Below are 25158 nucleotides of genomic sequence, written 5' to 3' on the forward strand. Positions count from 1 at the left end.
TCGTCGTTAGCTCGACCGGTAAAATGTTTGCGGTACTCCAAGAGTGCGCGTTAACTGGACGCGATCTACCGGTAGATCGCGCCAAAAGTATGGAGTGCATTGTATTTGTAGGGACACGCTGCGATCTAAGATTAAAATGCAGCGTTTCAGCAGCGACGTGGATGTTGCTGAACAGCAGGAGCAAGTTGGAGAACTTCACATTTTCTCGATTTCAATGATTTGTTTGCACGGACGCTACCCTACTTACGGCCGTTGGACTCGCCTATCGTCTGCACCTTTGAGTACAGGACATTAACTGTGGCGTCGTGTGAGGTCACCCGGAATCCGCCCGGAAGTTAAAAAAAAATAAAAAAAAAATCCGCTTTCTCTTCTTAGTCCGTTTGTAAACATCCCTCCTTCGCTTGCTGGTCATCCCAGCGCCGTAGCGTGCGGTTTTGCGCGGGTAACGGATCGCTCCTCCTTCATGAAAACACTCGCGGTCTTTTGGAGAGCGACATCCGTCGGCACCCGTCTATTGTAAACGCACTCGACTCTCGCCACATTCGTCACCCTACTGACATTCGCGCGTACCTTACGTTCTACGCCGACGCTATCCCGCACTAAGAACTTTGACATTTTTAGCGTTTAATATCTGGTGCGTCCGTTCCAGACGGTCGGTGTAAAGTCTAAAGAAGAGGCCGGCCGTTTCTTTTGAAAAGAAAGTGAAATCAAAAAAAAGCTCGATGCGGTTGAGAAAACGGTCTAAACGCTTTTTTTCGTCCACTCTACCACGGAGAAGGACTTTTTCGAGCGCATCTACCAAAAGTTAAACTACTTGATAGACCGGCTTGTTTGATGAAATGTTTCTATTTGAGTACAAAACAATACAGGTTGCATATACGAGCCTTAAATAGGCTTATATAAACCGTATCCGTGAAAAAATCGAGCACCGAAGCAACTTACCAACAAATTCAACTCACGAACGATCATCGGGAACCTAACTCGTTTGTAAGTCGAGCCGCGTCTGAAGTCTGCTTATGATCGGCTTCTTGGATGGAGATATGCTGTTGCCGTATCACTCATTAATGGACTGATTGTCTTGAAAGTCGGGCATCACGTTCCTGGTGAGAGGCATATTCAGCTGTTCTGCACCGTCCTCCCCTTCGCGCAACCGATCACTTTCCAGTTTCCCTTACGTTATTTTCCACTTTTTCCACATACTAACCCTTTACGTGTTTTTTTCCACTTTTTCGACAAAATAACCCCTTACGTGTTTTTTTTCCCCAACTTTTTTGACATACTAAGCCCTTACGTGTTCTTTACAAAATTTTGGACGTACTAAACCCTTTGTGTTTTTTCGACGTTTTCGACTTACTCACCCCTTACGTTTTTTTTTGACTTTTTCCACATGGATTACCCCTTACGTGATTTTTATACAGGTGTTTTTTTCCTAATATTTTGACATAGTAACCCCTTACGTGTTTTTTTCCCAATTTTTGACATAATAACCCCTTAGGTGTTTTTTTTCAAATTTTTTGACATACTGTAGTAACCTCTTACGTGTTTTTTTTCCAATTTTTTGACATACTAACCCCTCAGGTGTTTTTTTTCGAATTTTTCTACATAGTAACCCCTTACGTGTTTTTTTTCCAATTTTTTGACATACTAACCCCTCAGGTGTTTTTTTTCCAAGTTTTTGACATACTAACCCCTTAGGTGTTTTTTTTCCTAATATTTCGACATAGTAACCCCTTACGTGTTTTTTTTTTCCAATTTTTTGACATACTAACCCCTTAGGTGTTTTTTTTCCAATTTTTTGACGTACTAACCCCATAGGTGTTTTTTTCCTAAATTTTCAGCATAGTAACGCCTTACGTGTTTTTTTTCCAATTTTTCGACATACTAACCCCTTAGGTTTTTTTTCTCCTAAATTTTCGACATAAGACCTTACGTGTTTTTTTCGACGTTTTTGACATACTAACCCCTTAGGTCTTTTTTTCCCAATATTTCGACATAGTAACCCCTTAGGTATTTTTTTCGAATTTTTCGACATAGTAACCCCTTACGTATTTTTTTCGACTTTTTCGACGTACTAACCTTTACGTGTTTTGTTTCGACTTTTTTGACATATTAACCCCTTAGGTGTTTTTTGTCCTATTTTTTCTATGGAGTAACCCCTTACGTGTTTTTTTTTCCAATTTTTTAAAAATACTAACCCCTTAGGTGTTTTTTTCCTAATATTTCGAAGTCGTAACCCCTTACGTGTTTTTTTTTTCCAATTTTTTGACATACTAACCCCTTAGGTGTTTTTTATCGAATTTTTCTACATAGTAACCCCTCACGAGTTTTTTTTTCCAATTTTTAAAAAATACTAACCCCTTAGGTGTTTTTTTCCTAATATTTCGAAGTCGTAACCCCTTACGTGTTTTTTTTTCCAATTTTTTGACATACTAACCCCTTAGGTGTTTTTTATCGAATTTTTCTACATAGTAACCCCTCACGTGTTTTTTTTCCAATTTTTTGACGTACTAACCCCTTAGGTGTTTTATTCCCTAATTTTTCAATAGAGTAACCCCTTACATGTTTTTTTTTCCACTTTTTCAACATAATAACCCCTCACGAGTTTTTTTTTCCAATTTTTAAAAAATACTAACCCCTTAGGTGTTTTTTTCCTAAATTTTCGGCATAGTAACCCCTTACGTGTTTTTTTTTCCAATTTTTTGACGTACTAACCCCTTAGGTGTTTTATTCCCTAATTTTTCAATAGAGTAACCCCTTACATGTTTTTTTTTCCACTTTTTCAACATAATAACCCCTCACGAGTTTTTTTTTTCCAATTTTTAAAAAATACTAACCCCTTAGGTGTTTTTTTCCTAAATTTTCGGCAAAGTAACCCCTTACGTGTTTTTTTTCCAATTTTTTGACGTACTAACCCCTTAGGTGTTTTTTTTCTAAATTTTCAGCATAGTAACGCCTTACGTGTTTTTTTTCCAATTTTTCGACATACTAACCCCTTAGGTTTTTTTTCTCCTAAATTTTCGACATAATAAGACCTTACGTGTTTTTTTCGACGTTTTTGACATACTAACCCCTTAGGTCTTTTTTTCCCAATATTTCGACATAGTAACCCCTTAGGTATTTTTTTCGAATTTTTCGACATAGTAACCACTTACGTATTTTTTTCAACTTTTTCGACATGGTAACCCGTGATGTCTTTTTTTCGACATTTTCGACACACTAACCTCTTAGGTGTTTTTTGCGATTTGCGAAAAAACAAAGGGTTTAGTATGTCGAAAATGTCGAAAAAACCCAAAGGGGTTAGTATGTCGAAAATGTCGAAAAAAACAAAGGGGTTAGTGTGTCGAAAATGTCGAAAAAACACAAAGGGGTTAGTATGTCGAAAATGTCGAAAAAACACAAAGGGGTTAGTATGTCGAAAATGTCGAAAAAACACAAAGGGGTTAGTATGTCGAAAATGTCGAAAAAACACAAAGGGGTTAATATGTCGAAAGCGTCGAAAAAACATAAAGGGGTTAGTATGTCGAAAATGTCGAAAAATTACAAATGGGTTAGTATGTCGAAAATGTCTAAAAATTACAAATGGGTTAATATGTCGAAAATGTCGAAAAAACACAAAGAGGTTAGTATGTTGAAAAATAAGAAAAAACACAAAGGGGTTAGTATGTCGAAAATGTCGAAAAAACACAAAGGGGTTAGTATGTTGAAAAATAAGAAAAAACACAAAGGGGTTAGTATGTCAAAAATGTCGAAAAAACACAAAGGGGTTAGTATGTCGAAAATGTCGAAAAAACACAAAGGGGTTAATATGTCGAAAGCGTCGAAAAAACATAAAGGGGTTAGTATGTTGAAAATGGCGAAAAAACACAAAGGGGTTAGTATGTCAAAAATGTCGAAAAAACACAAAGGGGTTAGTATGTTGAAAATGTCTAAAAATTACAAATGGGTTAATATGTCGAAAATGTCGAAAAAACACAAAGAGGTTAGTATGTTGAAAAATAAGAAAAAAGACAAAGGGGTTAGTATGTCGAAAATGTCGTAAAAACACAAAGGGGTTAGTATGTCGAAAATGTCGAAAAAACACAAAGGGGTTAGTATGTCGAAAATGTCGAAAAAACACAAAGGGGTTAGTATGTCGAAAATGTCGAAAAAACACAAAGGGGTTAGTATGTCGAAAATGTCGAAAAATTACAAAGGGGTTAGTATGTCGAAAATGTCGAAAAATTACAAATGGGTTAGTATGTCGAAAATGTCGAAAAAACACAAAGGGGTTAGTATGTCGAAAATGTCTAAAAAACACAAAGGAGTTAGTATGTCGAAAATGTCTAAAAAACACAAAGGAGTTAGTATGTCGAAAATGTCTAAAAAACACAAAGGAGTTAGTATGTCGAAAATGTCGAAAAAACACAAAGGGGTTAGTATGTCGAAAATGTCGAAAAAACACAAAGGGGTTAGTATGTCGAAAATGTCGAAAAAACCCAAAGGGGTTAGTATGTCGAAAATGTCGAAAAAAACAAAGGGGTTAGTGTGTCGAAAATGTCGAAAAAACACAAAGGGGTTAGTATGTCGAAAATGTCGAAAAAACACAAAGGGGTTAGTATGTCGAAAATGTCGAAAAAACACAAAGGGGTTAGTATGTTGAGAAATAAGAAAAAACACAAAGGGGTTAGTATGTCGAAAATGTCGAAAAATTACAAAGGGGTTAGTATGTCGAAAATGTCTAAAAAACACAAAGAGGTTAGTATGTTGAAAAATAAGAAAAAACACAAAGGGGTTAGTATGTCGAAAATGTCGAAAAAACACAAAGGGGTTAGTATGTTGAAAAATAAGAAAAAACACAAAGGGGTTAGTATGTCGAAAATGGCGAAAAAACCCAAAGGGGTTAGTATGTTGAAAAATAAGAAAAAACACAAAGGGGTTAGTATGTCGAAAATGTCGAAAAATTACAAAGCGGTTAGTATGTCGAAAATGTCTAAAAAACACAAAGGAGTTAGTATGTCGAAAATGTCGAAAAAACCCAAAGGGGTTAGTATATCGAAAATGTCGAAAAAAACAAAGGGGTTAGTATGTCGAAAATGTCGAAAAAACACAAAGGGGTTAGTATGTCGAAAATGTCGAAAAAACACAAAGGGGTTAATATGTCGAAAGCGTCGAAAAAACACAAAGGGGTTAGTATGTTGAAAATGGCGAAAAATTACAAATGGGTTAGTATGTCGAAAATGTCGAAAAAACACAAAGAGGGGTTAGTATGTCGAAAATGTCGAAAAAACACAAAGGGATTAGTATGTCGAAAATGTTGAAAAAACAAAAAGGGGTTAGTATGTCGAAAATGTCGAAAAATTACAAAGGGGTTAGTATGTCGAAAAATAAGAAAAAACACAAAGGGGTTAGTATGTCGAAAATGTCGAAAAAACACAAAGGGGTTAGTATGTCGAAATTGTCGAAAAAACACAAAGGGGTTAATGTGTTGAAAGCATCGAAAAAACACAAAGGGGTTAGTATGTTGAAAATGGCGAAAAAACACAAAGGGGTTAGTATGTCGAAAATGTCGAAAAATTACAAATGGGTTAGTATGTCGAAAATGTCTAAAAAACACAAAGGAGTTAGTATGTCGAAAATGTCGAAAAAACATAAAGGGGTTAGTATGTCAAAAATGTCGAAAAAACACAAAGGGGTTAGTATGTCGAAAATGTCTAAAAATTACAAATGGGTTAATATGTCGAAAATGTCGAAAAAACACAAAGAGGTTAGTATGTTGAAAAATAAGAAAAAACACAAAGGGGTTAGTATGTCGAAAATGTCGAAAAAACACAAAGGGGTTAGTATGTTGAAAAATAAGAAAAAACACAAAGGGGTTAGTATGTCGAAAATGTCGAAAAATTACAAAGGGGTTAGTATGTCGAAAATGTCTAAAAAACACAAAGGAGTTAGTATGTCGAAAATGTAGAAAAAACCCAAAGGGGTTAGTATGTCGAAAATGTCGAAAAAAACAAAGGGGTTAGTATGTCGAAAATGTCGAAAAAACACAAAGGGGTTAGTATGTCAAAAATGTCGAAAAAACACAAAGGGGTTAATATGTCGAAAGCGTCGAAAAAACATAAAGGGGTTAGTATGTTGAAAATGGCGAAAAAACACAAAGGGGTTAGTATGTCAAAAATGTCGAAAAAACACAAAGGGGTTAGTATGTTGAAAATGTGTAAAAATTACAAATGGGTTAATATGTCGAAAATGTCGAAAAAACACAAAGAGGTTAGTATGTTGAAAAATAAGAAAAAAGACAAAGGGGTTAGTATGTCGAAAATGTCGTAAAAACACAAAGGGGTTAGTATGTCGAAAATGTCGAAAAAACACAAAGGGGTTAGTATGTCGAAAATGTCGAAAAAACACAAAGGGGTTAGTATGTCGAAAATGTCGAAAAAACACAAAGGGGTTAGTATGTCGAAAATGTCGAAAAATTACAAAGGGGTTAGTATGTCGAAAATGTCGAAAAATTACAAATGGGTTAGTATGTCGAAAATGTCGAAAAAACACAAAGGGGTTAGTATGTCGAAAATGTCTAAAAAACACAAAGGAGTTAGTATGTCGAAAATGTCTAAAAAACACAAAGGAGTTAGTATGTCGAAAATGTCTAAAAAACACAAAGGAGTTAGTATGTCGAAAATGTCGAAAAAACACAAAGGGGTTAGTATGTCGAAAATGTCGAAAAAACACAAAGGGGTTAGTATGTCGAAAATGTCGAAAAAACCCAAAGGGGTTAGTATGTCGAAAATGTCGAAAAAAACAAAGGGGTTAGTGTGTCGAAAATGTCGAAAAAACACAAAGGGGTTAGTATGTCGAAAATGTCGAAAAAACACAAAGGGGTTAGTATGTCGAAAATGTCGAAAAAACACAAAGGGGTTAGTATGTTGAGAAATAAGAAAAAACACAAAGGGGTTAGTATGTCGAAAATGTCGAAAAATTACAAAGGGGTTAGTATGTCGAAAATGTCTAAAAAACACAAAGAGGTTAGTATGTTGAAAAATAAGAAAAAACACAAAGGGGTTAGTATGTCGAAAATGTCGAAAAAACACAAAGAGGTTAGTATGTTGAAAAATAAGAAAAAACACAAAGGGGTTAGTATGTCGAAAATGTCGAAAAAACACAAAGGGGTTAGTATGTTGAAAAATAAGAAAAAACACAAAGGGGTTAGTATGTCAAAAATGTCGAAAAAACACAAAGGGGTTAGTATGTCGAAAATGTCGAAAAAACACAAAGGGGTTAATATGTCGAAAGCGTCGAAAAAACATAAAGGGGTTAGTATGTTGAAAATGGCGAAAAAACACAAAGGGGTTAGTATGTCAAAAATGTCGAAAAAACACAAAGGGGTTAGTATGTTGAAAATGTCTAAAAATTACAAATGGGTTAATATGTCGAAAATGTCGAAAAAACACAAAGAGGTTAGTATGTTGAAAAATAAGAAAAAAGACAAAGGGGTTAGTATGTCGAAAATGTCGTAAAAACACAAAGGGGTTAGTATGTCGAAAATGTCGAAAAAACACAAAGGGGTTAGTATGTCGAAAATGTCGAAAAAACACAAAGGGGTTAGTATGTCGAAAATGTCGAAAAAACACAAAGGGGTTAGTATGTCGAAAATGTCTAAAAAACACAAAGGAGTTAGTATGTCGAAAATGTCTAAAAAACACAAAGGAGTTAGTATGTCGAAAATGTCTAAAAAACACAAAGGAGTTAGTATGTCGAAAATGTCGAAAAAACACAAAGGGGTTAGTATGTCGAAAATGTCGAAAAAACACAAAGGGGTTAGTATGTCGAAAATGTCGAAAAAACCCAAAGGGGTTAGTATGTCGAAAATGTCGAAAAAAACAAAGGGGTTAGTGTGTCGAAAATGTCGAAAAAACACAAAGGGGTTAGTATGTCGAAAATGTCGAAAAAACACAAAGGGGTTAGTATGTCGAAAATGTCGAAAAAACACAAAGGGGTTAGTATGTTGAGAAATAAGAAAAAACACAAAGGGGTTAGTATGTCGAAAATGTCGAAAAATTACAAAGGGGTTAGTATGTCGAAAATGTCTAAAAAACACAAAGAGGTTAGTATGTTGAAAAATAAGAAAAAACACAAAGGGGTTAGTATGTCGAAAATGTCGAAAAAACACAAAGGGGTTAGTATGTTGAAAAATAAGAAAAAACACAAAGGGGTTAGTATGTCGAAAATGGCGAAAAAACCCAAAGGGGTTAGTATGTTGAAAAATAAGAAAAAACACAAAGGGGTTAGTATGTCGAAAATGTCGAAAAATTACAAAGCGGTTAGTATGTCGAAAATGTCTAAAAAACACAAAGGAGTTAGTATGTCGAAAATGTCGAAAAAACCCAAAGGGGTTAGTATATCGAAAATGTCGAAAAAAACAAAGGGGTTAGTATGTCGAAAATGTCGAAAAAACACAAAGGGGTTAGTATGTCGAAAATGTCGAAAAAACACAAAGGGGTTAATATGTCGAAAGCGTCGAAAAAACACAAAGGGGTTAGTATGTTGAAAATGGCGAAAAATTACAAATGGGTTAGTATGTCGAAAATGTCGAAAAAACACAAAGAGGGGTTAGTATGTCGAAAATGTCGAAAAAACACAAAGGGATTAGTATGTCGAAAATGTTGAAAAAACAAAAAGGGGTTAGTATGTCGAAAATGTCGAAAAATTACAAAGGGGTTAGTATGTCGAAAAATAAGAAAAAACACAAAGGGGTTAGTATGTCGAAAATGTCGAAAAAACACAAAGGGGTTAGTATGTCGAAATTGTCGAAAAAACACAAAGGGGTTAATGTGTTGAAAGCATCGAAAAAACACAAAGGGGTTAGTATGTTGAAAATGGCGAAAAAACACAAAGGGGTTAGTATGTCGAAAATGTCGAAAAATTACAAATGGGTTAGTATGTCGAAAATGTCTAAAAAACACAAAGGAGTTAGTATGTCGAAAATGTCGAAAAAACATAAAGGGGTTAGTATGTCAAAAATGTCGAAAAAACACAAAGGGGTTAGTATGTCGAAAATGTCTAAAAATTACAAATGGGTTAATATGTCGAAAATGTCGAAAAAACACAAAGAGGTTAGTATGTTGAAAAATAAGAAAAAACACAAAGGGGTTAGTATGTCGAAAATGTCGAAAAAACACAAAGGGGTTAGTATGTTGAAAAATAAGAAAAAACACAAAGGGGTTAGTATGTTGAAAAATAAGAAAAAACACAAAGGGGTTAGTATGTCGAAAATGTCGAAAAATTACAAAGGGGTTAGTATGTCGAAAATGTCTAAAAAACACAAAGGAGTTAGTATGTCGAAAATGTAGAAAAAACCCAAAGGGGTTAGTATGTCGAAAATGTCGAAAAAAACAAAGGGGTTAGTATGTCGAAAATGTCGAAAAAACACAAAGGGGTTAGTATGTCAAAAATGTCGAAAAAACACAAAGGGGTTAATATGTCGAAAGCGTCGAAAAAACATAAAGGGGTTAGTATGTTGAAAATGGCGAAAAAACACAAAGGGGTTAGTATGTCAAAAATGTCGAAAAAACACAAAGGGGTTAGTATGTTGAAAATGTGTAAAAATTACAAATGGGTTAATATGTCGAAAATGTCGAAAAAACACAAAGAGGTTAGTATGTTGAAAAATAAGAAAAAAGACAAAGGGGTTAGTATGTCGAAAATGTCGTAAAAACACAAAGGGGTTAGTATGTCGAAAATGTCGAAAAAACACAAAGGGGTTAGTATGTCGAAAATGTCGAAAAAACACAAAGGGGTTAGTATGTCGAAAATGTCGAAAAAACACAAAGGGGTTAGTATGTCGAAAATGTCGAAAAATTACAAAGGGGTTAGTATGTCGAAAATGTCGAAAAATTACAAATGGGTTAGTATGTCGAAAATGTCGAAAAAACACAAAGGGGTTAGTATGTCGAAAATGTCTAAAAAACACAAAGGAGTTAGTATGTCGAAAATGTCTAAAAAACACAAAGGAGTTAGTATGTCGAAAATGTCTAAAAAACACAAAGGAGTTAGTATGTCGAAAATGTCGAAAAAACACAAAGGGGTTAGTATGTCGAAAATGTCGAAAAAACACAAAGGGGTTAGTATGTCGAAAATGTCGAAAAAACCCAAAGGGGTTAGTATGTCGAAAATGTCGAAAAAAACAAAGGGGTTAGTGTGTCGAAAATGTCGAAAAAACACAAAGGGGTTAGTATGTCGAAAATGTCGAAAAAACACAAAGGGGTTAGTATGTCGAAAATGTCGAAAAAACACAAAGGGGTTAGTATGTTGAGAAATAAGAAAAAACACAAAGGGGTTAGTATGTCGAAAATGTCGAAAAATTACAAAGGGGTTAGTATGTCGAAAATGTCTAAAAAACACAAAGAGGTTAGTATGTTGAAAAATAAGAAAAAACACAAAGGGGTTAGTATGTCGAAAATGTCGAAAAAACACAAAGGGGTTAATATGTCGAAAGCGTCGAAAAAACATAAAGGGGTTAGTATGTTGAAAATGGCGAAAAAACACAAAGGGGTTAGTATGTCAAAAATGTCGAAAAAACACAAAGGGGTTAGTATGTTGAAAATGTCTAAAAATTACAAATGGGTTAATATGTCGAAAATGTCGAAAAAACACAAAGAGGTTAGTATGTTGAAAAATAAGAAAAAAGACAAAGGGGTTAGTATGTCGAAAATGTCGAAAAAACACAAAGGGGTTAGTATGTCGAAAATGTCGAAAAAACAAAGGGGTTAGTATGTCGAAAATGTCGAAAAAACACAAAGGGGTTAGTATGTCGAAAATGTCGAAAAATTACAAAGGGGTTAGTATGTCGAAAATGTCGAAAAATTACAAATGGGTTAGTATGTCGAAAATGTCGAAAAAACACAAAGGGGTTAGTATGTCGAAAATGTCTAAAAAACACAAAGGAGTTAGTATGTCGAAAATGTCTAAAAAACACAAAGGAGTTAGTATGTCGAAAATGTCTAAAAAACACAAAGGAGTTAGTATGTCGAAAATGTCGAAAAAACACAAAGGGGTTAGTATGTCGAAAATGTCGAAAAAACACAAAGGGGTTAGTATGTCGAAAATGTCGAAAAAACCCAAAGGGGTTAGTATGTCGAAAATGTCGAAAAAAACAAAGGGGTTAGTGTCGAAAATGTCGAAAAAACACAAAGGGGTTAGTATGTCGAAAATGTCGAAAAAACACAAAGGGGTTAGTATGTCGAAAATGTCGAAAAAACACAAAGGGGTTAGTATGTTGAGAAATAAGAAAAAACACAAAGGGGTTAGTATGTCGAAAATGTCGAAAAATTACAAAGGGGTTAGTATGTCGAAAATGTCTAAAAAACACAAAGAGGTTAGTATGTTGAAAAATAAGAAAAAACACAAAGGGGTTAGTATGTCGAAAATGTCGAAAAAACACAAAGGGGTTAGTATGTTGAAAAATAAGAAAAAACACAAAGGGGTTAGTATGTCGAAAATGGCGAAAAAACCCAAAGGGGTTAGTATGTTGAAAAATAAGAAAAAACACAAAGGGGTTAGTATGTCGAAAATGTCGAAAAATTACAAAGAGGTTAGTATGTCGAAAATGTCTAAAAAACACAAAGGAGTTAGTATGTCGAAAATGTCGAAAAAACCCAAAGGGGTTAGTATATCGAAAATGTCGAAAAAAACAAAGGGGTTAGTATGTCGAAAATGTCGAAAAAACACAAAGGGGTTAGTATGTCGAAAATGTCGAAAAAACACAAAGGGGTTAATATGTCGAAAGCGTCGAAAAAACATAAAGGGGTTAGTATGTTGAAAATGGCGAAAAAACACAAAGGGGTTAGTATGTCAAAAATGTCGAAAAAACACAAAGGGGTTAGTATGTTGAAAATGTCTAAAAATTACAAATGGGTTAATATGTCGAAAATGTCGAAAAAACACAAAGAGGTTTAGTATGTCGAAAATGTCGTAAAAACACAAAGGGGTTAGTATGTCGAAAATGTCAAAAAAACACAAAGGGGTTAGTATGTTGAAAAATAAGAAAAAACACAAAGGGGTTAGTATGTCGAAAATGTCGAAAAAACACAAAGGGGTTAGTATGTCAAAAATGTCGAAAAAACACAAAGGGGTTAGTATGTCGAAAATGTCAAAAAAACACAAAGGGGTTAGTATGTTGAAAAATAAGAAAAAACACAAAGGGGTTAGTATGTCGAAAATGTCGAAAAAACCCAAAGGGGTTAGTATGTTGAAAAATAAGAAAAAACACAAAGGGGTTAGTATGTCGAAAATGTCGAAAAAACACAAAGGGGTTAGTATATCGAAAATGTCGAAAAAACACAAAGGGGTTAGTATGTCGAAAATGTCGAAAAAACACAAAGGGGTTAGTATGTCGAAAATGTCGAAAAATTACAAAGGGGTTAGTATGTCGAAAATGTCGAAAAAACAAAAAGGGGTTAGTATGTCGAAAATGTCGAAAAATTACAAAGGGGTTAGTATGTCGAAAATGTTGAAAAAACAAATAGGGGTTAGTATGTCGAAAATGTCGAAAAAACACAAAGGGGTTAGTATGTCGAAAATGTCGAAAAATTACAAAGGGGTTAGTATGTCGAAAATGTCTAAAAAACACAAAGGAGGTAGTATGTCGAAAATGTCGAAAAAACCCAAAGGGGTTAGTATGTCGAAAATGTCGAAAAAAACAAAGGGGTTAGTATGTCGAAAATGTCGAAAAAACACAAAGGGGTTAGTATGTCGAAAATGTCGAAAAATTACAAAGGGGTTAGTATGTCGAAAATGTCGAAAAAACACAAAGGGGTTAGTATGTCGAAAATGTCTAAAAAACACAAAGGAGTTAGTATGTCGAAAATGTCTAAAAAACACAAAGGAGTTAGTATGTCGAAAATGTCTAAAAAACACAAAGGAGTTAGTATGTCGAAAATGTCGAAAAAACACAAAGGGGTTAGTATGTCGAAAATGTCGAAAAAACACAAAGGGGTTAGTATGTCGAAAATGTCGAAAAAACCCAAAGGGGTTAGTATGTCGAAAATGTCGAAAAAAACAAAGGGGTTAGTGTGTCGAAAATGTCGAAAAAACACAAAGGGGTTAGTATGTCGAAAATGTCGAAAAAACACAAAGGGGTTAGTATGTTGAAAATGGCGAAAAAACACAAAGGGGTTAGTATGTCGAAAATGTCGAAAAATTACAAATGGGTTAGTATGTCGAAAATGTCTAAAAAACACAAAGGAGTTAGTATGTCGAAAATGTCGAAAAAACATAAAGGGGTTAGTATGTCAAAAATGTCGAAAAAACACAAAGGGGTTAGTATGTCGAAAATGTCTAAAAATTACAAATGGGTTAATATGTCGAAAATGTCGAAAAAACACAAAGAGGTTAGTATGTTGAAAAATAAGAAAAAACACAAAGGGGTTAGTATGTCGAAAATGTCGAAAAAACACAAAGGGGTTAGTATGTTGAAAAATAAGAAAAAACACAAAGGGGTTAGTATGTCGAAAATGTCGAAAAATTACAAAGGGGTTAGTATGTCGAAAATGTCTAAAAAACACAAAGGAGTTAGTATGTCGAAAATGTAGAAAAAACCCAAAGGGGTTAGTATGTCGAAAATGTCGAAAAAAACAAAGGGGTTAGTATGTCGAAAATGTCGAAAAAACACAAAGGGGTTAGTATGTCAAAAATGTCGAAAAAACACAAAGGGGTTAGTATGTCGAAAATGTCGAAAAAACACAAAGGGGTTAATATGTCGAAAGCGTCGAAAAAACATAAAGGGGTTAGTATGTTGAAAATGGCGAAAAAACACAAAGGGGTTAGTATGTCAAAAATGTCGAAAAAACACAAAGGGGTTAGTATGTTGAAAATGTCTAAAAATTACAAATGGGTTAATATGTCGAAAATGTCGAAAAAACACAAAGAGGTTAGTATGTTGAAAAATAAGAAAAAAGACAAAGGGGTTAGTATGTCGAAAATGTCGAAAAAACACAAAGGGGTTAGTATGTCGAAAATGTCGAAAAAACACAAAGGGGTTAGTATGTCGAAAATGTCGAAAAAACACAAAGGGGTTAGTATGTCGAAAATGTCGAAAAATTACAAATGGGTTAGTATGTCGAAAATGTCGAAAAAACACAAAGGGGTTAGTATGTCGAAAATGTCAAAAAAACACAAAGGGGTTAGTATGTTGAAAAATAAGAAAAAACACAAAGGGGTTAGTATGTCGAAAATGTCGAAAAAACCCAAAGGGGTTAGTATGTTGAAAAATAAGAAAAAACACAAAGGGGTTAGTATGTCGAAAATGTCGAAAAAACACAAAGGGGTTAGTATATCGAAAATGTCGAAAAAACACAAAGGGGTTAGTATGTCGAAAATGTCGAAAAAACACAAAGGGGTTAGTATGTCGAAAATGTCGAAAAATTACAAATGGGTTAGTATGTCGAAAATGTCGAAAAAACACAAAGGGGTTAGTATGTCGAAAATGTCGAAAAATTACAAAGGGGTTAGTATGTCGAAAATGTCGAAAAAACACAAAGGGGTTAGTATGTCGAAAATGTCGAAAAATTACAAAGGGGTTAGTATGTCGAAAATGTCGAAAAATTACAAATGGGTTAGTATGTCGAAAATGTCGAAAAAACACAAAGGGGTTAGTATGTCGAAAATGTCTAAAAAACACAAAGGAGTTAGTATGTCGAAAATGTCTAAAAAACACAAAGGAGTTAGTATGTCGAAAATGTCTAAAAAACACAAAGGAGTTAGTATGTCGAAAATGTCGAAAAAACACAAAGAGGGGTTAGTCTGTCGAAAATGTCGAAAAAACACAAAGGGATTAGTATGTCGAAAATGTTGAAAAAACAAAAAGGGGTTAGTATGTCGAAAATGTCGAAAAATTACAAAGGGGTTAGTATGTCGAAAAATAAGAAAAAACACAAAGGGGTTAGTATGTCGAAAATGTCGAAAAAACACAAAGGGGTTAGTATGTCGAAAATGTCGAAAAAACCCAAAGGGGTTAGTATGTCGAAAATGTCGAAAAAAACAAAGGGGTTAGTGTCGAAAATGTCGAAAAAACACAAAGGGGTTAGTATGTCGAAAATGTCGAAAAAACACAAAGGGGTTAGTATGTCGAAAATGTCGAAAAAACTCAAAGGGGTTAGTATGTTGAGAAATAAGAAAAAACACAAAGGGGTTAGTATGTCGAAAATGTCGAAAAATTACAAAGGGGTTAGTATGTCGAAAATGTCTAAAAAACACAAAGAGGTTAGTATGTTGAAAAATAAGAAAAAACACAAAGGGGTTAGTATGTCGAAAATGTCGAAAAAACACAAAGGGGTTAGTATGTTGAAAAATAAGAAAAAACACAAAGGGGTTAGTATGTCGAAAATGGTGAAAAAACCCAAAGGGGTTAGTATGTTGAAAAATAAGAAAAAACACAAAGGGGTTAGTATGTCGAAAATGTCGAAAAATTACAAAGAGGTTAGTATGTCGAAAATGTCTAAAAAACACAAAGGAGTTAGTATGTCGAAAATGTCGAAAAAACCCAAAGGGGTTAGTATATCGAAAATGTCGAAAAAAACAAAGGGGTTAGTATGTCGAAAATGTCGAAAAAACACAAAGGGGTTAGTATGTCGAAAATGTCGAAAAAACACAAAGGGGTTAATATGTCGAAAGCGTCGAAAAAACATAAAGGGGTTAGTATGTTGAAAATGGCGAAAAAACACAAAGGGGTTAGTATGTCAAAAATGTCGAAAAAACACAAAGGGGTTAGTATGTTGAAAATGTCTAAAAATTACAAATGGGTTAATATGTCGAAAATGTCGAAAAAACACAAAGAGGTTAGTATGTTGAAAAATAAGAAAAAAGACAAAGGGGTTAGTATGTCGAAAATGTCGTAAAAACACAAAGGGGTTAGTATGTCGAAAATGTCGAAAAAACACAAAGGGGTTAGTATGTCAAAAATGTCGAAAAAACACAAAGGGGTTAGTATGTCGAAAATGTCAAAAAAACACAAAGGGGTTAGTATGTTGAAAAATAAGAAAAAACACAAAGGGGTTAGTATGTCGAAAATGTCGAAAAAACCCAAAGGGGTTAGTATGTTGAAAAATAAGAAAAAACACAAAGGGGTTAGTATGTCGAAAATGTCGAAAAAACACAAAGGGGTTAGTATATCGAAAATGTCGAAAAAACACAAAGGGGTTAGTATGTCGAAAATGTCGAAAAAACACAAAGGGGTTAGTATGTCGAAAATGTCGAAAAATTACAAATGGGTTAGTATGTCGAAAATGTCGAAAAAACACAAAGGGGTTAGTATGTCGAAAATGTCGAAAAATTACAAAGGGGTTAGTATGTCGAAAATGTCGAAAAAACAAAAAGGGGTTAGTATGTCGAAAATGTCGAAAAATTACAAAGGGGTTAGTATGTCGAAAATGTTGAAAAAACAAAAAGGGGTTAGTATGTCGAAAATGGCGAAAAAACACAAAGGGGTTAGTATGTCGAAAATGTCGAAAAAACACAAAGGGGTTAGTATGTCGAAAATGTCGAAAAATTACAAAGGGGTTAGTATGTCGAAAATGTCTAAAAAACACAAAGGAGGTAGTATGTCGAAAATGTCGAAAAAACCCAAAGGGGTTAGTATGTCGAAAATGTCGAAAAAAACAAAGGGGTTAGTATGTCGAAAATGTCGAAAAAACACAAAGGGGTTAGTATGTCGAAAATGTCGAAAAATTACAAAGGGGTTAGTATGTCGAAAATGTCGAAAAATTACAAATGGGTTAGTATGTCGAAAATGTCGAAAAAACACAAAGGGGTTAGTATGTCGAAAATGTCTAAAAAACACAAAGGAGTTAGTATGTCGAAAATGTCTAAAAAACACAAAGGAGTTAGTATGTCGAAAATGTCTAAAAAACACAAAGGAGTTAGTATGTCGAAAATGTCGAAAAAACACAAAGGGGTTAGTATGTCGAAAATGTCGAAAAAACACAAAGGGGTTAGTATGTCGAAAATGTCGAAAAAACCCAAAGGGGTTAGTATGTCGAAAATGTCGAAAAAAACAAAGGGGTTAGTGTGTCGAAAATGTCGAAAAAACACAAAGGGGTTAGTATGTCGAAAATGTCGAAAAAACACAAAGGGGTTAGTATGTCGAAAATGTCGAAAAAACACAAAGGGGTTAGTATGTTGAAAAATAAGAAAAAACACAAAGTGGTTAGTATGTCGAAAATGTCGAAAAATTACAAAGGGGTTAGTATGTCGAAAATGTCGAAAAAACACAAAGGGGTTAGTATGTCGAAAATGTCGAAAAATTACAAAGGGGTTAGTATGTCGAAAATGTCGAAAAATTACAAAGGGGTTAGTATGTCGAAAATGTCGAAAAAACAAAAAGGGGTTAGTATGTCGAAAATGTCGAAAAATTACAAAGGGGTTAGTATGTCGAAAATGTTGAAAAAACAAAAAGGGGTTAGTATGTCGAAAATGGCGAAAAAACACAAAGGGGTTAGTATGTCGAAAATGTCGAAAAAACACAAAGGGGTTAGTATGTCGAAAATGTCGAAAAATTACAAAGGGGTTAGTATGTCGAAAATGTCTAAAAAACACAAAGGAGGTAGTATGTCGAAAATGTCGAAAAAACCCAAAGGGGTTAGTATGTCGAAAATGTCGAAAAAAACAAAGGGGTTAGTATGTCGAAAATGTCGAAAAATTACAAATGGGTTAGTATGTCGAAAATGTCGAAAAAACACAAAGGGGTTAGTATGTCGAAAATGTCTAAAAAACACAAAGGAGTTAGTATGTCGAAAATGTCTAAAAAACACAAAGGAGTTAGTATGTCGAAAATGTCTAAAAAACACAAAGGAGTTAGTATGTCGAAAATGTCGAAAAAACACAAAGGAGTTAGTATGTCGAAAATGTCGAAAAAACACAAAGGGGTTAGTATGTCGAAAATGTCGAAAAAACACAAAGGGGTTAGTATGTCGAAAATGTCGAAAAAACCCAAAGGGGTTAGTATGTCGAAAATGTCGAAAAAAACAAAGGGGTTAGTGTGTCGAAAATGTCGAAAAAACACAAAGGGGTTAGTATGTCGAAAATGTCGAAAAAACACAAAGGGGTTAGTATGTCGAAAATGTCGAAAAAACACAAAGGGGTTAGTATGTTGAAAAATAAGAAAAAACACAAAGTGGTTAGTATGTCGAAAATGTCGAAAAATTACAAAGGGGTTAGTATGTCGAAAATGTCGAAAAAACACAAAGGGGTTAGTATGTCGAAAATGTCGAAAAATTACAAAGGGGTTAGTATGTCGAAAATGTCGAAAAATTACAAATGGGTTAGTATGTCGAAAATGTCGAAAAAACACAAAGGGGTTAGTATGTCGAAAATGTCTAAAAAACACAAAGGAGTTAGTATGTCGAAAATGTCTAAAAAACACAAAGGAGTTAGTATGTCGAAAATGTCTAAAAAACACAAAGGAGTTAGTATGTCGAAAATGTCGAAAAAACCCAAAGGGGTTAGTATGTCGAAAATGTCGAAAAAAACAAAGGGGTTAGTGTGTCGAAAATGTCGAAAAAACACAAAGGGGTTAGTATGTCGAAAATGTCGAAAAAACACAAAGGGGTTAGTATGTCGAAAATGTCGAAAAATTACAAAGGGGTTAGTATGTCGAAAATGTCTAAAAAACACAAAGAGGTTAGTATGTTGAAAAATAAGAAAAAACACAAAGGGGTTAGTATGTCGAAAATGTCGAAAAAACACAAAGGGGTTAGTATGTTGAAAAATAAGAAAAAACACAAAGGGGTTAGTATGTCGAAAATGGCGAAAAAACCCAAAGGGGTTAGTATGTTGAAAAATAAGAAAAAACACAAAGGGGTTAGTATGTCGAAAATGTCGAAAAATTACAAAGAGGTTAGTATGTCGAAAATGTCTAAAAAACACAAAGGAGTTAGTATGTCGAAAATGTCGAAAAAACCCAAAGGGGTTAGTATATCGAAAATGTCGAAAAAAACAAAGGGGTTAGTATGTCGAAAATGTCGAAAAAACACAAAGGGGTTAGTATGTCGAAAATGTCGAAAAAACACAAAGGGGTTAGTATGTCGAAAATGTCGAAAAAACACAAAGGGGTTAATATGTCGAAAGCGTCGAAAAAACATAAAGGGGTTAGTATGTTGAAAATGGCGAAAAAACACAAAGGGGTTAGTATGTCAAAAATGTCGAAAAAACACAAAGGAGTTAGTATGTTGAAAATGTCTAAAAATTACAAATGGGTTAATATGTCGAAAATGTCGAAAAAACACAAAGAGGTTAGTATGTTGAAAAATAAGAAAAAACACAAAGGGGTTAGTATGTCGAAAATGTCGAAAAAACACAAAGAGGTTAGTATGTTGAAAAATAAGAAAAAAGACAAAGGGGTTAGTATGTCGAAAATGTCGAAAAAACACAAAGGGGTTAGTATGTCGAAAATGTCGAAAAAACACAAAGGGGTTAGTATGTCGAAAATGTCAAAAAAACACAAAGGGGTTAGTATGTTGAAAAATAAGAAAAAACACAAAGGGGTTAGTATGTCGAAAATGTCGAAAAAACACAAAGGGGTTAGTATGTCGAAAATGTCGAAAAAGTACAAAGGGGTTAGTATGTCGAAAATGTCAAAAAAACACAAAGGGGTTAGTATGTCGAAAATGGCGAAAAAACACAAAGGGGTTAGTATGTTGAAAAATAAGAAAAAACACAAAGGGGTTAGTATGTCGAAAATGTCGAAAAAACACAAAGGGGTTAGTATGTTGAAAATGTCGAAAAAACACAAAGGGGTTAGTATGTCGAAAATGTCGAAAAAACACAAAGGGGTTAGTATGTCGAAAATGTCGAAAAATTACAAATGGGTTAGTATGTCGAAAATGTCGAAAAAACACAAAGGGGTTAGTATGTCGAAAATGTCGAAAAAACAAAAAGGGGTTAGTATGTCGAAAATGTCGAAAAATTACAAAGGGGTTAGTATGTCGAAAATGTTGAAAAAACAAAGAGGGGTTAGTATGTCGAAAATGGCGAAAAAACACAAAGGGGTTAGTATGTCGAAAATGTCGAAAAATTACAAATGGGTTAGTATGTCGAAAATGGCGAAAAAACACAAAGGGGTTAGTATGTCGAAAATGTCAAAAAAACACAAAGGGGTTAGTATGTCGAAAATGTCGAAAAATTACAAGGGGGTTAGTATGTCGAAAATGTCGAAAAAACACAAAGAGGGGTTAGTATGTCGAAAATGTCGAAAAAACACAAAGGGATTAGTATGTCGAAAATGTTGAAAAAACAAAAAGGGGTTAGTATGTCTAAAATGTCGAAAAATTACAAAGGGGTTAGTATGTCGAAAAATAAGAAAAAACACAAAGGGGTTAGTATGTCGAAAATGTCGAAAAAACACAAAGGGGTTAGTATGTCGAAATTGTCGAAAAAACACAAAGGGGTTAATATGTCGAAAGCATCGAAAAAACACAAAGGGGTTAGTATGTCGAAAATGTCGAAAAATTACAAATGGGTTAGTATGTCGAAAATGTCTAAAAAACACAAAGGAGTTAGTATGTCGAAAATGTCGAAAAAACATAAAGGGGTTAGTATGTCAAAAATGTCGAAAAAACACAAAGGGGTTAGTATGTCGAAAATGTCTAAAAATTACAAATGGGTTAATATGTCGAAAATGTCGAAAAAACACAAAGAGGTTAGTATGTTGAAAAATAAGAAAAAACACAAAGGGGTTAGTATGTCGAAAATGTCGAAAAAACACAAAGGGGTTAGTATGTTGAAAAATAAGAAAAAACACAAAGGGGTTAGTATGTCGAAAATGGCGAAAAAACCCAAAGGGGTTAGTATGTTGAAAAATAAGAAAAAACACAAAGGGGTTAGTATGTCGAAAATGTCGAAAAATTACAAAGGGGTTAGTATGTCGAAAATGTCTAAAAAACACAAAGGAGTTAGTATGTCGAAAATGTAGAAAAAACCCAAAGGGGTTAGTATGTCGAAAATGTCGAAAAAAACAAAGGGGTTAGTATGTCGAAAATGTCGAAAAAACACAAAGGGGTTAGTATGTCAAAAATGTCGAAAAAACACAAAGGGGTTAGTATGTCGAAAATGTCGAAAAAACACAAAGGGGTTAATATGTCGAAAGCGTCGAAAAAACATAAAGGGGTTAGTATGTTGAAAATGGCGAAAAAACACAAAGGGGTTAGTATGTCAAAAATGTCGAAAAAACACAAAGGGGTTAGTATGTTGAAAATGTGTAAAAATTACAAATGGGTTAATATGTCGAAAATGTCGAAAAAACACAAAGAGGTTAGTATGTTGAAAAATAAGAAAAAAGACAAAGGGGTTAGTATGTCGAAAATGTCGTAAAAACACAAAGGGGTTAGTATGTCGAAAATGTCGAAAAAACACAAAGGGGTTAGTATGTCGAAAATGTCGAAAAAACACAAAGGGGTTAGTATGTCGAAAATGTCGAAAAAACACAAAGGGGTTAGTATGTCGAAAATGTCGAAAAATTACAAAGGGGTTAGTATGTCGAAAATGTCGAAAAATTACAAATGGGTTAGTATGTCGAAAATGTCGAAAAAACACAAAGGGGTTAGTATGTCGAAAATGTCTAAAAAACACAAAGGAGTTAGTATGTCGAAAATGTCTAAAAAACACAAAGGAGTTAGTATGTCGAAAATGTCTAAAAAACACAAAGGAGTTAGTATGTCGAAAATGTCGAAAAAACACAAAGGGGTTAGTATGTCGAAAATGTCGAAAAAACACAAAGGGGTTAGTATGTCGAAAATGTCGAAAAAACCCAAAGGGGTTAGTATGTCGAAAATGTCGAAAAAAACAAAGGGGTTAGTGTGTCGAAAATGTCGAAAAAACACAAAGGGGTTAGTATGTCGAAAATGTCGAAAAAACACAAAGGGGTTAGTATGTCGAAAATGTCGAAAAAACACAAAGGGGTTAGTATGTTGAGAAATAAGAAAAAACACAAAGGGGTTAGTATGTCGAAAATGTCGAAAAATTACAAAGGGGTTAGTATGTCGAAAATGTCTAAAAAACACAAAGAGGTTAGTATGTTGAAAAATAAGAAAAAACACAAAGGGGTTAGTATGTCGAAAATGTCGAAAAAACACAAAGGGGTTAATATGTCGAAAGCGTCGAAAAAACATAAAGGGGTTAGTATGTTGAAAATGGCGAAAAAACACAAAGGGGTTAGTATGTCAAAAATGTCGAAAAAACACAAAGGGGTTAGTATGTTGAAAATGTCTAAAAATTACAAATGGGTTAATATGTCGAAAATGTCGAAAAAACACAAAGAGGTTAGTATGTTGAAAAATAAGAAAAAAGACAAAGGGGTTAGTATGTCGAAAATGTCGAAAAAACACAAAGGGGTTAGTATGTCGAAAATGTCGAAAAAACACAAAGGGGTTAGTATGTCGAAAATGTCGAAAAAACACAAAGGGGTTAGTATGTCGAAAATGTCGAAAAATTACAAAGGGGTTAGTATGTCGAAAATGTCGAAAAATTACAAATGGGTTAGTATGTCGAAAATGTCGAAAAAACACAAAGGGGTTAGTATGTCGAAAATGTCTAAAAAACACAAAGGAGTTAGTATGTCGAAAATGTCTAAAAAACACAAAGGAGTTAGTATGTCGAAAATGTCTAAAAAACACAAAGGAGTTAGTATGTCGAAAATGTCGAAAAAACACAAAGGGGTTAGTATGTCGAAAATGTCGAAAAAACACAAAGGGGTTAGTATGTCGAAAATGTCGAAAAAACCCAAAGGGGTTAGTATGTCGAAAATGTCGAAAAAAACAAAGGGGTTAGTGTCGAAAATGTCGAAAAAACACAAAGGGGTTAGTATGTCGAAAATGTCGAAAAAACACAAAGGGGTTAGTATGTCGAAAATGTCGAAAAAACACAAAGGGGTTAGTATGTTGAGAAATAAGAAAAAACACAAAGGGGTTAGTATGTCGAAAATGTCGAAAAATTACAAAGGGGTTAGTATGTCGAAAATGTCTAAAAAACACAAAGAGGTTAGTATGTTGAAAAATAAGAAAAAACACAAAGGGGTTAGTATGTCGAAAATGTCGAAAAAACACAAAGGGGTTAGTATGTTGAAAAATAAGAAAAAACACAAAGGGGTTAGTATGTCGAAAATGGCGAAAAAACCCAAAGGGGTTAGTATGTTGAAAAATAAGAAAAAACACAAAGGGGTTAGTATGTCGAAAATGTCGAAAAATTACAAAGAGGTTAGTATGTCGAAAATGTCTAAAAAACACAAAGGAGTTAGTATGTCGAAAATGTCGAAAAAACCCAAAGGGGTTAGTATATCGAAAATGTCGAAAAAAACAAAGGGGTTAGTATGTCGAAAATGTCGAAAAAACACAAAGGGGTTAGTATGTCGAAAATGTCGAAAAAACACAAAGGGGTTAATATGTCGAAAGCGTCGAAAAAACATAAAGGGGTTAGTATGTTGAAAATGGCGAAAAAACACAAAGGGGTTAGTATGTCAAAAATGTCGAAAAAACACAAAGGGGTTAGTATGTTGAAAATGTCTAAAAATTACAAATGGGTTAATATGTCGAAAATGTCGAAAAAACACAAAGAGGTTTAGTATGTCGAAAATGTCGTAAAAACACAAAGGGGTTAGTATGTCGAAAATGTCAAAAAAACACAAAGGGGTTAGTATGTTGAAAAATAAGAAAAAACACAAAGGGGTTAGTATGTCGAAAATGTCGAAAAAACACAAAGGGGTTAGTATGTCAAAAATGTCGAAAAAACACAAAGGGGTTAGTATGTCGAAAATGTCAAAAAAACACAAAGGGGTTAGTATGTTGAAAAATAAGAAAAAACACAAAGGGGTTAGTATGTCGAAAATGTCGAAAAAACACAAAGGGGTTAGTATATCGAAAATGTCGAAAAAACACAAAGGGGTTAGTATGTCGAAAATGTCGAAAAAACACAAAGGGGTTAGTATGTCGAAAATGTCGAAAAATTACAAAGGGGTTAGTATGTCGAAAATGTCGAAAAAACAAAAAGGGGTTAGTATGTCGAAAATGTCGAAAAATTACAAAGGGGTTAGTATGTCGAAAATGTTGAAAAAACAAATAGGGGTTAGTATGTCGAAAATGGCGAAAAAACACAAAGGGGTTAGTATGTCGAAAATGTCGAAAAAACACAAAGGGGTTAGTATGTCGAAAATGTCGAAAAATTACAAAGGGGTTAGTATGTCGAAAATGTCTAAAAAACACAAAGGAGGTAGTATGTCGAAAATGTCGAAAAAACCCAAAGGGGTTAGTATGTCGAAAATGTCGAAAAAAACAAAGGGGTTAGTATGTCGAAAATGTCGAAAAAACACAAAGGGGTTAGTATGTCGAAAATGTCGAAAAATTACAAAGGGGTTAGTATGTCGAAAATGTCGAAAAAACACAAAGGGGTTAGTATGTCGAAAATGTCTAAAAAACACAAAGGAGTTAGTATGTCGAAAATGTCTAAAAAACACAAAGGAGTTAGTATGTCGAAAATGTCTAAAAAACACAAAGGAGTTAGTATGTCGAAAATGTCTAAAAAACACAAAGGAGTTAGTATGTCGAAAATGTCGAAAAAACACAAAGGGGTTAGTATGTCGAAAATGTCGAAAAAACACAAAGGGGTTAGTATGTCGAAAATGTCGAAAAAACCCAAAGGGGTTAGTATGTCGAAAATGTCGAAAAAAACAAAGGGGTTAGTGTGTCGAAAATGTCGAAAAAACACAAAGGGGTTAGTATGTCGAAAATGTCGAAAAAACACAAAGGGGTTAGTATGTTGAGAAATAAGAAAAAACACAAAGGGGTTAGTATGTCGAAAATGTCGAAAAATTACAAAGGGGTTAGTATGTCGAAAATGTCTAAAAAACACAAAGAGGTTAGTATGTTGAAAAATAAGAAAAAACACAAAGGGGTTAGTATGTCGAAAATGTCGAAAAAACACAAAGGGGTTAGTATGTTGAAAAATAAGAAAAAACACAAAGGGGTTAGTATGTCGAAAATGGCGAAAAAACCCAAAGGGGTTAGTATGTTGAAAAATAAGAAAAAACACAAAGGGGTTAGTATGTCGAAAATGTCGAAAAATTACAAAGAGGTTAGTATGTCGAAAATGTCGAAAAAACCCAAAGGGGTTAGTATATCGAAAATGTCGAAAAAAACAAAGGGG

At 34.0% G+C, this 25158-nt stretch overlaps 1 protein-coding gene across 1 annotated transcript in view; it reads right to left on the reverse strand.

The window, feature by feature from the left end:
• Positions 1–624: 624 nt before the first annotated feature.
• Positions 625–25158, reverse strand: part of LOC148354586 (uncharacterized) — a 162727-nt gene continuing 138193 nt past the window's right edge. Inside the window, exon 7 of the mRNA XM_088350884.1 lies at positions 625–687. Coding sequence (XP_088207010.1) covers positions 625–687 — 63 coding nt within the window. The remainder of the gene's footprint in view (positions 688–25158) is intronic.

The sequence above is a fragment of the Urocampus carinirostris genome, chromosome 13, assembly GCF_059441175.1.
Source record: "Urocampus carinirostris isolate Australia breed hairy pipefish chromosome 13, RoL_Ucar_1.0, whole genome shotgun sequence".
NCBI classification, from domain to species: domain Eukaryota; kingdom Metazoa; phylum Chordata; class Actinopteri; order Syngnathiformes; family Syngnathidae; genus Urocampus; species Urocampus carinirostris.